This window comes from Musa acuminata, chromosome BXJ2-9 (genome assembly GCF_036884655.1).
Source record: "Musa acuminata AAA Group cultivar baxijiao chromosome BXJ2-9, Cavendish_Baxijiao_AAA, whole genome shotgun sequence".
NCBI classification, from domain to species: Eukaryota; Viridiplantae; Streptophyta; class Magnoliopsida; order Zingiberales; family Musaceae; genus Musa; species Musa acuminata.
In genome coordinates, this window is record NC_088346.1 from 348,914 (window position 1) to 364,488 (window position 15,575).

The following is a 15,575-nucleotide window of genomic DNA, read 5'->3' on the forward strand; positions in this document are numbered from 1 at the left end:
ACTTCAACTACTCGAAGTCACAATGCTGGAAAAGATGGGCCTTCCTTTTTGTGGGAGGATATTTTATCCTTTGAGTTATCTTATATTTTGAACCGTGACCTCCTTTTGTAAATCTTTATATCTTAATAGATTTATTTTAGACAAAAAAAAAAAAAAAGGAATCCATCGACCTATTGAGATCCAATTTCCTACGTGATTCTTAAAATATTAATGACAATAATCAAAATTATTATTATTATTATTATTATTATTATTATTATTATTAATTAATTAATTAATTAATTAATTAATTAATTTGAATCGAAACCGGACTCTAATAACTAATTATTTTAAACATTAAAGAAATTAAGTAAAATCCATACATTTCCCGTTCCAATCAAATTATTTATTTTTAATTATATGGTATGTTCTAAAAATGCGAGGGTGTCATTGGTACATGATCTGTAATAAAATTTTGGACCCGACAACAATCACAAGGATTGAACCAAGTTGCTAGATCTTACTGAGACCACAATGTCACTGTGAAATCAAAAACCAGTTCATTTTCATCAGTAATTTTAAACTAATTCGACAAATCTAAATGCAAGTCAAAATATATCAAACTAATCATATCAAATTATCTCAAATTTGACTTGTTTGTAAAATGAATTCATTAAACGGATGGCAAAGCAGCAAACTGAGTGAAACATAAAACACAAAAAAAAAAATCAGGTCTAATATGATTACGAGAATATTATGACTGAGAATATTAAGCTACATTCACATTCAAAATTGTCACGTATGGTCCATTCACATTCCAACACACAATTATCATCATATAAACAAATTTGACTTGTAACTTTAGCCAAAGCACATGATCAATTTTGCTCAAAGATATAAACAATCTATTAAAAAGCCGAAGAACAAGAAAACATGATCAAGAAAAACAAATCAAAGGAAAATTGAACTCTCAATAAGATACCCAAAGCCTTCCACAAATGACAAGCCCCAAAAGAGGATTTTCTCTTCAGCACAGAACCCATTCAACAACTTAGGTTCCGTTCTTGCCGAAGCTCTCACTCAGAAGAAGACACAACCCAAGTGCAAATCCCCCATCCGCACAAGATTATCAATGCAAATTAATGAATGAACAAACGACTTCAAGCATGAGCATGAGACCAACCTGTGCCTATGTATAAAGGGTCTAACCCAAGCAAATTACCATAATAATGACGCCTAAATTCACTTATGCAATACTCATTCATCAACATCCATATTTACTATACATCAAGTAAATACTTGTTCAAGGGTGCAATCCCGTAAAAGGTTCCATCTTGATCGGTAGAACTAAAGAGATTAAAGCTGTATATTGTAAAGGATATGTTATAGGTGAACCATGACATTTTCACCTAATAATAAAAGCATGAACATGGTTGCTTTCCCTTTTACATAAGGGAGTGACATAGAGATTTATCATGATCAATTACATGAAGGAGTGCTCCACCAAAGCCACAAAAGCCAACTAAATTGTTTCAGAAATTAGCAGATATGATCATCAGTATTTAGCTTAGATGACAACTCCCCGACATTGAAGTCGGGCATCACATAGATAATACTGGAGATAAAAATGACAAATGTTTAGGTAAAAAGAGAGAAAAATTAAACAATCAAACAACCAAGATAGACTCCGTATCAAATTAGCCATCAATCTCCAAGAACATTTCGCTTCTTGGCAGTGTTCATATACGGCCTTATGACCCATTCGTTCTGGGCTTCACTTTGATCAACTGTCCCTAGCTTGATCTGGCACCAAAGTGAAGATAAGAACATGCAAGTATGATCAGATAAGAGATACACACATACATATATCCATGCTATGCTTAGAAGACTTGTACTTCATTAGAACTCGAACAAAGTTGAGTAAAAAAGGACTGTATGATCACCTGATAAAGCCGTAATTCAAACCGAGGACCAACCTCCTTTAGCTCAACAGACTTAGGACCACCACGTTTTTCATATACATGATGCCTAGGTCAAATAACACAAGAAAATAAAATGTCAACATAAAGTGCTTGCTGATAAAATCGTGATCAAATAAATGTGAAGATTTTGTTATGACGGTATACTCCCAACTCCATCAGAGCACAGTGTAAGTTATCCACCAAAAATGTATTTCAAGTAGAGGTCAAATAATTAGTTGGGATGTCTGTTCATGGCAAGCAATAGATACCTACAACATCTAATGATCAAAAAAATAAATATTGCAAAATCCTCATTTCCTTTTAGGAGTGAACTAAAGTCACAATTAGCAAAAGCAAGCCAATATTGCAGATAAATCCTTCAATCCAAAGCTCAATTCTGGATGTTGGTTACCAAGATGTTGATGCTGAAATGTAGTAGTTCTGTGTGGTAGATCTGAAATGTAGTGTATAATGAGAAGAGGTGGGACATTAGACCATAAGTGGCAGTGAAGCATTGACAGCCATAGAATTACAAGAGACGGATTTTAGATTTTAGACACATTGTAGATCATGGCGCCAATCATGGTTCGTCTTACCGATCTGTACCGATGTACCAACCTACCATCAGTATGGTACATACAAACCATATCGATGTACCAACACACGATACGATGGGACATACTGGCAAACTAATACATAACACCCTTACTGGTCCCCTATCGGACCAGTACAAACCACTCGTATCGAGAAATACGCCATAGTATGGCAAAAGTTGACGCCAATAATTTATGGCTAATGAGAACATAGTTTCCATTTATCATCAGGGATAAGAAGTCAAGAGGCTTTCAGAAGGAGGATTAGGGAATAAATACAAATTTATCACGAGAATTTGATGAAGCTATAATTTACATGCATGTCCACATATAATTCAGCTCCTAGAATCACAAACTTGGGTGTACCAAGGAAGAAAAGACAACTAGTCATGGGCACAGAGGAGAAAATATCCATAGAACCATGATATAATAATAATCACAAAAATTCAAGACAAAATTAACTGCTAATAATATATTATGATCATTTTACAAAGGGAATCAAATAATAGTGAGATATTCTGCCATATCATATACAAGGAAACTATGGCCTTCACCTCATCTTTTTTAGGTTAACATTGTTCCAATTCCATGTTATTTTGGTGTGCATTTGTATTGTTTTCTATTTTGATGTTTAATCAGAATCATGTTGACATGGATGAGTTAATTGTTATCACTTGCCAGAATATCAGTAACCTTGTTTAAATAAGAATATAAGTTAGTCGTTATCATTTACAATAATATTCTATTTTGATGTTAAATCAGAATCATGTTGCTTAAATAGAGTGTCAGTTAAATAGGATTATTGAATTTAGAAATAACATGAAATTATTATATTTGATCCAAAGCCACTTGCAAACCAAAACTTGATCCAGCTTTCCGCATTAGTCTTTGAAAAGCCTGTACTGAATCAAAAAGACAACATTTTTTTATGTGTTTCCACCTTTTATTCCTACGGAAGAAGTTATCTGCTAAAACACAATTATTATCATATGGACTACCATTTAAATTTGTATCGGCCATTATCCAATTTGATGTAAAATTGAACACCACATATTATTCACGAACATACATGAATTTGATCCATATCAAATTAAGAAATAAAAAAGAAAAAGAAATTTTCTTTTTTATTGTTGGAAATGCACAACCAATGGATAAAAGTTGGTGAATACAGAACACCAGAAATTGATTAAAATGAATGAAAAGAGAAAAAGTAAAAAATTATCTAAAATCCTTGTGAAATTTAACAACTCCTTTTACTGCCTAAAGGTCCCACTAATATCATCCAGTTCATCCTTGTGTTTGATCCCAAAATATAAAAAAAAATGAGCTCATTATTTAAGCTAATTTATCATGAATTAAGATGCTGATTCTTACAAAGACAAAATGATCTAGTCTCCTTCGACTACTTATCCTGCTTACCCTAGTAATCAAGACAAACCTCACTAAGCAACTAAAAGATTCTAAAGAGGTAAAATCAATAAGAACAAACATGTACCAATAGAAACTCTAAATCAATCCTTATCTACACTTTTACTCCATTAAGACTGCATTTAGAGTGTCTCAATATTATATCATAAATATGAAAACAAAAATCACCACATATATCCAGCAATTGTAATCAGAAAGTCGTACCCCTATCTGCAAACTGAGAGATTAAAAATCTACTCTAGATCTACATGGAACATAGTGAGATAAACAGTGTTGTTCTGTCAAAAGGGGGGTCAGATTTATGACCCATATATTGCCCTTCAGCAGGATATACAGTTTACTCGTCTGCAAGGTTTGCTGTACCACCCGAATAAGTACTGTATGGGCGGTATGTACCAGTTTGTCAGGCAATCAAGAAGATCGCATGAGTCCCCATCAGCACGCCCCGGCACACCATGTGTCGGTATTCCAGTATAGAACAGGACATTCCGAACTGCCAACCGCACGGGAAGCCGAACCTTGCTTGAATGTATTTGATGTAATATCCATTTGAGCATTACATCAAATGCAGTTCTTAAAAAACATATGCCTAAACATCCAAGAGTCAGATAATGTGATAACATCATGTGTCTAAACATCCATGATCAGATAAATATCAAAATCTGTGACAAAGTATGAAAAGAAAGGCATCTACCTGAAGGAGATGTAATCAGACTGGTTGGCAAATGTGATTATGCGTTTGGAGTCAGGCTTAGGCTCTGGAAAGAGATGCTTAAGGATATTTGCAGTCCTTTGGCCAAGCTACAAGCAAATGTACAAATAAAGTGTGTTCAAGACAAATTCAGAAAAGAAGTATTTTAATTGCTAAAACAAATAGAAGTCAAAAGGCGAAGAAAAATGTAAGTTGTAAGATCGACTATACTCAGAAGTCAGAACAATAAAATTTCAATAAAATGCACAAAGAAAGAACACATTTTTGGGTAAGTACAAAAATGTAAGTTAGCAAATTCCTGGTCACAAAAGTACCATTTTTTCCCACATTACATTTAAGAGCCTACATGGAATTTTCAGATGGGATAGATGCCTACATGGAAACCCTGCCTTAATGAGAAATGGCTGCAGGCCGCAAGGAGCATGTGGAATAAACATGAACCAAATTCCTTCACAAAACGAAGTGAGTAGTAACCAAAATATTTTGAAGTATGTGATCAAAAGATGTCCTCATTACTCAATATTATGGGATGACCAGTTGATCTACCACTTCATTGCGGCGGATGTTAATTAATGCTTCAATAAGATTTGATGATCATATAATATAATTAAAATATAATCACGTTGGCAAGAAGTTGTCCTATCTTCCTTTAGGCCAAGAAGCACAGACACGGACACGAGATACAGACATGATGACACACACACACACACACATATATATATATATATATTCGATTAACATGAGTTTTATAGTATTTATATTTAAACAATATTTTAACAATTTAATCAGAATAAACTAAAAAGAAACTAGGAAGGAGCAGAATCTTGATATATTACTCAAATTGTTATAACAATTTAAACAGAAGCAGTAAAAAATTAGATTAAATAAATAAAAATAAAAAACTAAAATACATTAATAATATGTTAACAATTTAAACAAAAGCAGTAAAAAATGCAGATTAAAAAATAAAAAACCAAAATAGGTTAATAATATGTTAATAATCAAAATAGGTGTTTTTAGTAGTAAAAAATCTAAACAGTAATTTATCTTGCGACAGCTAAGAAAGAAGCGCCACCACTAAGGAAGAAGCTTCACGCAACGATAGTGCACAATGGCATCGAGGCGCTCGGTACGAAAGGCCATTGAAGAAGAAGCTTTGATGACGGCAGAAGGGCAATTAGGCGGAGGGCCCAAGAGTGTGCAGCAACCACCGGGTCGCAAGTGGGGTGCTCGGGGCAGGTGAGGATGTTCTGTTGGGGCGTAGGCTTCGTTGGACCCCAATGGTGGACTAAGGGCGCTCGAGATGGGGCAAAGGCTTTGCTTTTGAGCAGGATGTAGGGTTCACGACACTGAGGACGCGGGTGAGGAAGCAAGTGAGAAGAAGAGAAATTGACGAGGAACAAGGTTTGGACAAGGCAGGACGCAATCGATGAGGAAGAAATCCTCCTTAAATTCATGAGGAAAAAGCATTCCAGAGGCTTCACGATGCCTCCACACGCAAGCACTGAGAAATCCCAACTCCAACACACAAACATCGTATCTAACAAAATTAAAAAAATAAAAAAAGACACGACTAGAAACATGTCTAACACGTGTCCAACCGTGTCAGTGATGAATCCGTGTTCGACATGTGTCAGACTTGGGTACGCCACCCAAACCACTATATCCGTGCTTCCTTGCCTTCAAGTATTCGGCAAACTATTCTAGATTGGTAAAGGGTCCAATAGATCCAATCTAATATAACTTGAGAGACTTCAATCAAATTAGACTTTAAGACTGTACTTTGTACCAGACCCATCTTGGAACTCTATCGAACCGATACTTACTGGTGTTTCAACAAGGAAGAAAAAGACGGTGAAGAGGAATGGGTGATGGAGGAACAAGAAGGAAGGAAGAAGGAAGATGGAAGATGGAAGAAGAGGAAGCGATGGAGGAAGAAGGAAGATGAAGAAGAAAGAAGAGTAGAAGCAGCAGTAACAAGAAAGCGACAGCAACAGCAACGACAATGGCAAACAGAAGTAGCAGCGACAACGGCAGTGGCATTGTACGCGAGAAGAGGGCTCACGTTAACAAGCCCTAATTTGCTTTTTTCTTTCTTTTCTAAAGCTGAGTTGGATAGGAGCCCATCACTTTCTCAATTTTTTTGTTATGTTAACCGGACTGCCTGAAATGGGGGTGGTCTGCATATCGGCCCATGCTCGAACTGATACATATCGCCCTAACTATACCGTTTCAGGTGGTACAACAATCCTTGCTAATACCTATTACAATTTGTGAACTTTATAAGATGTAAAGGAAGAATTGTTGGGTAAACAATTAATAAATGAAAAGACGCTAATTACTAGTCTAGAAAAAGCCAAAAAAATCCAAGACTTCATTCTAGATGTCTCTCATGCAAAATATTGTTCTTCACAAATGCATCATGCATATAGATGAGGTCAAGGTCACTACCAACTTAGTCTACAAAAAGCATCGCAATATCATCATGATGCACACTAATGTCGATACACTTGTATATCCATGTGCACACCCAACTTTATAACCATGCAACTCATCTAATTCTAAATAAATAAAAAAAGATCTGGGATAGTTCCTAATCCTATACATCTATCATTCTCTATGATAGTATCTTTTTCTCTTAAGAGACTATGGTTTATACTCTATACCTTCTTTATGCTCTCCCATCACCTTTTCTCTCTATATTTTACAAGATGATGGATGAAATATTGACAAATTCAAATGTGATGATTGCAACAAAAACAAACAGTGCAAACAATTCTTCATCTATTTCATGATCATGGTCACATACTTTTTTTTCCCTCTATGATGGCTTTTCCACTTCTTCGCATTCCCCTCCTCCTCCCATCTTTTTCTCCTAGTGATATTTTGAAATCAACTAAAATCAGACAACTCCAACTGACTTAAACCGATTGTAGTCATTTCCAACGTTGCTAACTATACAGTGAAGAAACTGATCCAAATTGGATCAATCTTGCCTGTGATATCAATATCCAAGTATATGATAATAAAATCGACCAATGCCACAAACTATGGCTAAAACCTTAGAACTAGTTGACCACTAAAGTCAAAGATATTAACTTATCCAGGGTCACAGGTTCTGAGGTCCTTCCATTTCCACACATAGTTCCCAGCTTTATAATAAAGAACAAAAGATAGGACATGAATGTACCACCAACCAAGCAAAAAACTCTTCTAGCAAATAAATTTAGCTACACAATAAAAAGGCATACCTTACTCGTAAAATTGTCAAGAATTAGGTGCGGATAAGCCTCAGACATTGTTCCCACTGCCTTTTTATCTTTAATATCATGCCTCGTCACCTGAAGATAATAAGAAAATATATGGGTGTACCAACAATCTTCAAATAACTAGAAAAGAAAAATACTTCTACATACCACATTGAGCAAGCCAAAGTATGCAGTAGGACCAAATGGCAAATGGCAAACAATCAAACCATCTGGTTGACCCCGATGTTCATGCACCAAAACAACATCCGTGAATTCGTGTGCACGACAAGATTCAATAATTTCCGAGATCACCTATGACAGAATATGTTATCTTTATAAGTTGACATAAAAGAAAATAGCTATGCCAAAGATATCATTAGTGGGTGCAACCCATCAAGATACACAATTATCAAGTTGCAGGGCATACCAAACAGGAAAAACTAACATATTACATAAGCAGTGTGGAAGAGAAGGAACATAAGAATTAGTACATGCATGAATAAACACACAAATAAATCTGTGCAACCACAAAGTGGACATTCTCTAATGAAATTAAAATATTAATATAAAGATGTCTAGGTCAAAGGATTTATAAGATTTTAGCATTACTGTAATCCATCCAAACAACAACCCCAGCACTACAAAAGTAAATGTGCTGATCCATGACAACCTACACCTATACAGGCTCAACTTGCTGAGGGGTAATAGGGTTTAATTAAGCTTGGGTAAGTTTGCCTATAAGGTAAAGACTCTACAAATTCAAGCCTACAAAATTAGGCATGAATTACCTAAATCATTAGATTTGCCATTAATAAAGTAATAGTACCACGATGTATTAAGAAAAGAACAAAAAATACACCTGACCACCACGATTCATTCTTGTTGAGTTGGGAAAGACAATTTTGAGTTCCTATAAGAACAACAATACCAAGTTAAACTTGCAGATATATGATTAGTACTTCAACAGAACCACAAAAATATGCAGCTACTTACTTTGACAAACTGAGTAAGAGGTTGGCTTGGATTACGAGATGTTGTCAACAAAATCCTTGGATCCTTTTCTGATGCTGTGGCGTACTCATCGTCGATGTGCGTTCTTGGTACTAGGCAAAGACAGAGACAAAACAACGAGGAGCTTTGAACGACCACGCACTTATAGAAGCATTCTAAATAGATAAGTGATAGACGAAAAAATATGAAAAAAATTCCAATAAAGATAATAAAAAGAAAAACATAGTACCAGCGGTGTATTCATCTTCGAGGTCGATCTCTTGGCGGAGAGCGGCCTCCTCGTTCCTCAGCTCGGTCGGGATGGGCTTCCCCTCTGCGATGTAATCGGCGCTTTAGGATTAGGAAAGAAGGGCTTCACATATCTAAGACAGGGAACGAGAAAGAACAATAACCTTCGAGGGCTTCTCGGATCTTCCGCTTCTTCTCGTAGTACTCGCGTTCCTTCCCCTCCAAGCTCTTGCGGTAGAGATATTCTCTCCTCAGCCTCGTGTTCCGCCGCAACATCTCGCTCCCCGTAAGGGCACTTCGAAGGAGAAGACTTGAGCCGGTATTGCGTGCGTCGGGGCGGGGCGGGGCGGGTCGAGACAGAGGCGGCGGCGGCTAAAGGAGTCCGTAGGGCTTGAGCGGGTAAAATATAACATTTTATTTTGCCTTAAAAAGTGACCGATTAATTTTATAAGAAAAAATCATATGAGAAAACAATTTTACCTATAAAAATCCTTGCCAATTGCCAATTGCCAATTGTTATCATATAATGAATGCCCCTCTATCAAAGAAAATACGCACAGCACCCTTTGATCCGATTTACCCAATAGATATAATTGGTCACTGTCGTGAGAACTTATTAAAGAGCGATTCACTAAGTCTAACTTAATGGGCTTCTTTGTATACAACTGTTTCGCTTGTCAAAAAATAATAATAATAATTCTAATATGCTCAAATGTTTAACAAAACTCTTAAAGCAGTTCGAATAGTTGTCAATTTAAATGTATCTTTTATCAAATCGAACTTATTTATATCATATCTTTTTTCGATCGGCAAAGATAGACGTGAGTTATATAATCTTTTGCGGTGCTGCACTCGTAAATTTACCATGTCACACGTGATTACAAAATTAAATTGAATATGTGTCATATTTAACTATAAAAACATCTAAAAATAATAAAATTTAAAATGATTTTATGTAATTTTTGTTATCATATTTTTTTATTGAACAGGATAAAACTTATGATATTATACATCTTGTGAATAATATTACCCTAGATTGGAGAACTGAGTATAATAATATAAATTTTATTTAATTCATATTAGTTTTTAATGAAAACATTTATTCTATCATCGTAGAAGAAGATTAAAATGTGATAATAAGGTTCAAGTGGAAGGAAGGGAAGTAGTTAAAATATTAAATATGATAAATAAAATTTATTGATTATGTGATGTTTATTCTTGATTTAAAGTAAAATCTCATTAGTAAAGGACAACTAATGAGAAAAGGATATTATACTATTTTTTATGATGAAAAATACTTGATTTATGATCAGAAAATTAAAAAATTGATAGCAAAGGATGACAAAAAAAAAAAAGTATTTCACATATTATTTTTGAATTTCTTCTTACATGCCTTCACTATTATTGATGAATCGATATTATGATATAAAAGTTATGATCATCTGAATTTTTATGATAGATATGAGATGAAATGTCATGGCACAGGTTGTGATAATTGAGGAATTGTTATTCATAAGAAGAATGCACAAGAAAAGAATAAGACCTTAAACTCCGATAATAACAAACTTACAACTGAGAAATGACAAGAATAGGAAAAGTCAACATTATAGACAAGGATAATAAGGAACGTGTAATTATGACTCAAAAGAAAAGGAATAGAATAAAGAGATGACTTTGGAAGAATATGAAAAGATTCAGAAAGAGAAGTAAAAGACCTTACAATGAAATCTGAGGAGAAAAAGGTTGAAATTGATAAGGAGTTATTAAGTTAGGTTCTCGTACGGATTCAAGAAAAAGGAAGAAAAATACCTACCGTGATGAATGAAGCAAAAAGCCATTGAGCATCAATAAGTTCTTAAAACTAACTAAAAGAATTTTTAGATACATCAAGGGAACTTTCAATTATAGCATTCATTATAGGCAGGTAAAAGATTTTAAATTGTATTCTTATATTGATTGGGCTGGTTGGACAGATAATAGAAAAAATAATTTTAGATTTGTACTCAACTGAGACAAAATATGTTGGGACTACAAGTATGATATGCCAAACAATTTAGCCTCAAAAAATTATAATAGATCTCTAAGAAAAACAAAATGAATCAACTAAAATATACTATGATACTAAGTCTACTATTACAAATATTCATGTTTTCCAAGGGTATACCAAACATATAGAAGTTCGATATCATTTCAACTGTCAACCAGTTAATACATTTTTTTTTTTAATGGACTACTATACAACTAAGGATTAGCTTATCGATATCTTTTGAATATTTTGAATTAAGAGGGTGTGATAAGATTAATTCAAATAATCAAGATTAGATAAAATAAAAGATTAAAATTGGATTAAAATAAATAGATGAGGGTGAAAATATTTATTAGGATATGATGATTTTTTTTTAATTATTTTTAAAATTTTATATTTTATCTTTTGATTAATATAAATAGATATTTTTGAATCAATCTAAATGACTACATATTAGAAATACTCCTAGTTCTTTTATTATTCTCATCCCTTTTATGATGATGATGATGATCGGATGTATTTGCGCACAAGGATAAAATCAAATTGTACCGATATCAATGGAAACCAGAATTTATTGTGCAAGTAGGAGGATGATTTTATTTATTACGACAAGGATATGAACTGCCATACATATTGCTTATCCTATGCAATCCTCACCTGCAAATCATGTTATGTGAACTATATAGAATGCAGGAGGAACATGAGATGTGTCGAAGCTCCTTAGACGCCAGAACCGTTTGATTTGGTGCTGTCGGTCTGAGGGCTACTCGAAGCATTACTCCTCCTGCTCTGGGAACTCTGTTTCGATGATAACTCGTAGAAGAACCTAATGTCCTCTGGGGTTTCAGCAAGTAATATCGACCTTGGAATAGGAGGCATGCTAGCATCAAGAAAGCCCTCCAGAACTTGAACCACCTGCCCCATTGTAGGCCTGCAACTCTCACCATCCTGAATGCACCAACAAGCCAGCTTACACGCTCTTTCAACCTCTTCCAAGTTAGCTTCGCCTCCAAGCCTGGGATCCAGCAAGCTTTCGACGCCGTCCGCGTCGAGCCTGGTAGCCACCAGTTTAGGGAAATAACCAGCAATCCCGCCCTCTGTTTGCTCTAAGTTTCTCCTTCCTGATATAATCTCAAACAGCATCATCCCGTAGCTGTATACATCAGCTTTCGCGGTGATGGCCACGCCGGTGATCCATTCCGGCGCAAGGTAGCCTCTGGTTCCTCTCATCGTCGTCAGAACTCGGCTGAAGTCCCGTCCCACAAGCTTCGCGAGACCGAAATCCGCCACTTTCGGGACGAAGGATGCATCCAGCACTATGTTCTCTGGCTTGATGTCACAATGTATGATGCAGTCTCTGCATTGCTCATGGAGATAAGCTAATCCTCTCGCAGTTCCCACAGCGATTTGGTATCTTGTTTTCCAATCCAGAGCTGTGGAATCGCTATGGAAGAGCTGAGTGTCGAGAGAACCTTTTGGCATGAACTCGTAGACTAGTAACTTCCTGGATGCTTCAGAGCAAAACCCGAGAAGGCGAACGAGGTTAACATGCTGAATTGTCCCGATCGTGCTGACCTCCGATCGGAATTGCTTCTCTCCTTGGTGAAGGCCTTCTAGCTTCTTCACAGCGATCACAGTGGAGTCAGGCAACGATCCTTTGAAGACCGATCCGAAGCCTCCTCCCCCAAGTTTGTGCGAGAAGTTGTTTGTGGCACGCTGCAGCTCCCTGTAATCGAAAGGCACCATAGTGCCTCCCACAGCCTTTGACTTACGGATCATCCGCCTGCTTCGACGCCTCCACTGTATGATAGCCAAACAAGCGACGACGACCACCACGACTCCAACGATGATCCAAGTTACGACTCCCTTCTTGCTTCTGGAACTCTGCAGCTCTGAGGCAGCCAGACGAAGGTACAGGGTGCTACCATCTGATCCATACTGATCTTGCAGATTAAGCAAGGCGCCATGCCACACAAAGCACCCGGTAGCATTGTAGGAATAAGCAGTACAAGAACAGTTGTTCAAGCAAGCCAATTCACAATCTTCATCACTCCCAACCGTGGCCAAAATCTGAGAGTTGTCGGGTGACTTTATATTCGACAACGGAAAGAACACATCATCTGTCTCAGAATTGCCCGAGCTATCTCGACCGCAATTCAGCTGAGTTTTCCTCTCACACCCCCCGCTTTGATCACCCAAATCCCACTCGGTTTGGTTCTTCACACTGAAACCTTTGATGCACTTGCAAAATGGCTTGCTGATGTCGTTGCAGCTTCCGAAAGGCCCACAAATAGCATACACTAAGCATTGCTGTCTTGGCTGAGACCAGAAGAGCATCCATGATTTCTGATTCTCCATCCACGTCAATTGTTGGATCTGACCTGTAGCATAATCTAATACGAACCTGGAGATGATGCTGTCATTCTTAACGGTGTAGTTGAAGTAGGTCTCCGTGCTACTGTTAACAAATTGGAAGTCATAAATGTAATTTTTGGTCATCTCAGGAACTAAGTTGAAAATATGGCCATTCCAGACTCCACTAGTCCAATATATCTGAGACATGTTCCATATTATGTAGTATTGGCTGGTTCCATTTGGGTCGATCTCGAGGGAGAAGATCCCAGGAGCAGGATCAGCTTTGTTCTTCCAGGCTGTGAGATGCTGCAGCTGGTTGGTCACCTTGTTCAACCCAAGCTTGTCTCTGGGGAGCCAAGTGTCGCTGGGATGATCAAAGCTTTGCCAGAAGACCTGGGAGGAGTTGGTCTCGTCCCTCAGCTGAAGGTTCCCATCGTCAAGGATCACAGCTACCGTGGAGTTGGAGGGAATACTGGTACCGGTGGACCAAATAATGCCTTTGGACTGATCGAGGAGGACCAGGTTGCCATCATCGGAGATCTTGAGCTCTGACGTGCTTGGGTCTGTGACTGGGATCTCTCGGTTGGCCACCCATACTGCAGTGAGCAGGGAGATCTTGTTGTACCAGATGCCAACATAGTAGTTCTCGGAAGAGGTACTTGGAGCGAAGAAGCCAAGCACGAATTGGCCCCCTGCTGAGGTAATATTCTGGTGTCCTGAGAGAGAGCGATTGGGGGAGATGGTATCAGATGCGTAGGAAGGAGAGGCTTGGTGGAGTGCTAAGAAGGAGATGACGAGAAGAGACAGATAAAGGGGGATGGCGCATGCAGACCTCGAAAGAGCCATGGCTGCAAAGCTAACGGGCATCACGCACTCAAGTAACAAACGAGGTAGGGAGAGAGCATTACAACTCATGGGGGAACTCTCCGTGAACTCAATCTGGGAATTGAAGTTGAAACGGTCAAAGCACCATTTCCACCACATAATTTTTCCAAGTCTTCAAAGACTTTGTGTGGAATGGACTTCAAAGGCGTCTTCGACGGGCGGCTACACAGTCACGGCACAAACCAAAAGCTGTAATTTTAGATGATGAGACAGTGATAGTGCCCAATTTCTCTCTCTGATGATCCATGATCTGGACTAATTCGCCTTCCAAATCACATGGTAACAGTGATTCTATTTACAGAAGCCCACCTGTGATTAACACCATGTATCATTGGTCCAAAGCACTGTTTCCACGCACATCATCTTCAAGGCATCTTCGAAGACTTAGCGTGGAACGGAGAAACGCGATAAGAAGTCAACGAGGAGGACTCGGTCTAAAACACTGATTCCACATACCCTCTTATTTGGGTCGAAACGAGAATAGTCAAGAAATTGTTTAATGATTTTTTATTTTATGTGTGTGGATTAAGAAGTAGAACATTTATATGGCAATTCAAAATCATTGTCCACGAAGGAAGTAGGCACAGTTGAAGATTCTCTTTGAGGTTGAATTATAAATATATCAACAAAAACTTTAGTCACATCTGATGTCAGAATTCAACGGATCTCCTTTTTTGTGTTCTTTGATCGCTAGATTAAAGACGAATTTTCCATCCGATATGGATTTAAATGCAGGCCAAATGATTCTTTTATTTCACGTGAGCAGTTTTACGCTGCTATTTTCATGATAAAAACCATATCATATCTGGATGGATGAAGCAAATGATTCTTGGTGTAATTATGCCGTTTTAAATTTGAGTTGCTCGTAACAGTCTAATATAGATTGTCTGTAAAGATTTTAGTTTCTTTTTCTTAAGAATTTTATTAATTTAGATTACAGCTTCAAATCAACTAAAAGATTTGATATTTTTTTATACCATTATGTTATGATTTTTTTTTATTTTTTGAGTTTTGAATAATATTTTATTAAATTTATCTAGTTCATTAAGAATTTGATAGGGATTTATTTTAGATTTATTTATTAGGAGTTCAAATGCTAATGGACTTAAGAGTAATATCAATAAGAATCGGATCATGATGATATCGTGA

At 36.9% G+C, this 15,575-nt stretch overlaps 2 protein-coding genes across 2 annotated transcripts; both read right to left on the bottom strand.

Moving 5' to 3' along the window:
• Positions 1-1,475: 1,475 nt before the first annotated feature.
• Positions 1,476-9,548, bottom strand: LOC103996572 (uncharacterized). The gene is made up of 9 exons (XM_065123905.1): positions 9,325-9,548; positions 9,162-9,245; positions 8,915-9,024; positions 8,781-8,831; positions 8,090-8,233; positions 7,925-8,014; positions 4,656-4,762; positions 1,923-2,007; positions 1,476-1,782 (listed from the first exon to the last, which is right to left on the bottom strand). Exons 1-9 carry the CDS (start codon positions 9,434-9,436, stop codon positions 1,684-1,686), a joined length of 882 nt encoding a protein of 293 aa, XP_064979977.1. The 5' UTR covers positions 9,437-9,548; the 3' UTR covers positions 1,476-1,683.
• A 2,208-nt stretch (positions 9,549-11,756) lies between these two features.
• Positions 11,757-14,753, bottom strand: LOC135623897 (G-type lectin S-receptor-like serine/threonine-protein kinase At2g19130). The gene has a single exon (XM_065127359.1). It carries the CDS (start codon positions 14,523-14,525, stop codon positions 11,907-11,909), a length of 2,619 nt encoding a protein of 872 aa, XP_064983431.1. The 5' UTR covers positions 14,526-14,753; the 3' UTR covers positions 11,757-11,906.
• Between the last annotated feature and the right edge of the window lie 822 nt (positions 14,754-15,575).

What these genes read in the sequence shown, in the direction of transcription:
- LOC135623897 (XM_065127359.1), bottom strand. Translation starts at nt 14,525, where the DNA reads ATGTGGTGGAAATGGTGCTTTGACCGTTTCAACTTCAATTCCCAGATT.
- LOC103996572 (XM_065123905.1), bottom strand. Translation starts at nt 9,436, where the DNA reads ATGTTGCGGCGGAACACGAGGCTGAGGAGAGAATATCTCTACCGCAAG. An exon ending in CGAAGATGAATACACCGCTG is followed by an intron (nt 9,025 to 9,161) that starts GTACTATGTTTT and finishes GTCTTTGCCTAG; the next exon opens with TACCAAGAACGCACATCGAC. An exon ending in ACTTTGGCTTGCTCAATGTG is followed by an intron (nt 8,015 to 8,089) that starts GTATGTAGAAGT and finishes TATTATCTTCAG; the next exon opens with GTGACGAGGCATGATATTAA.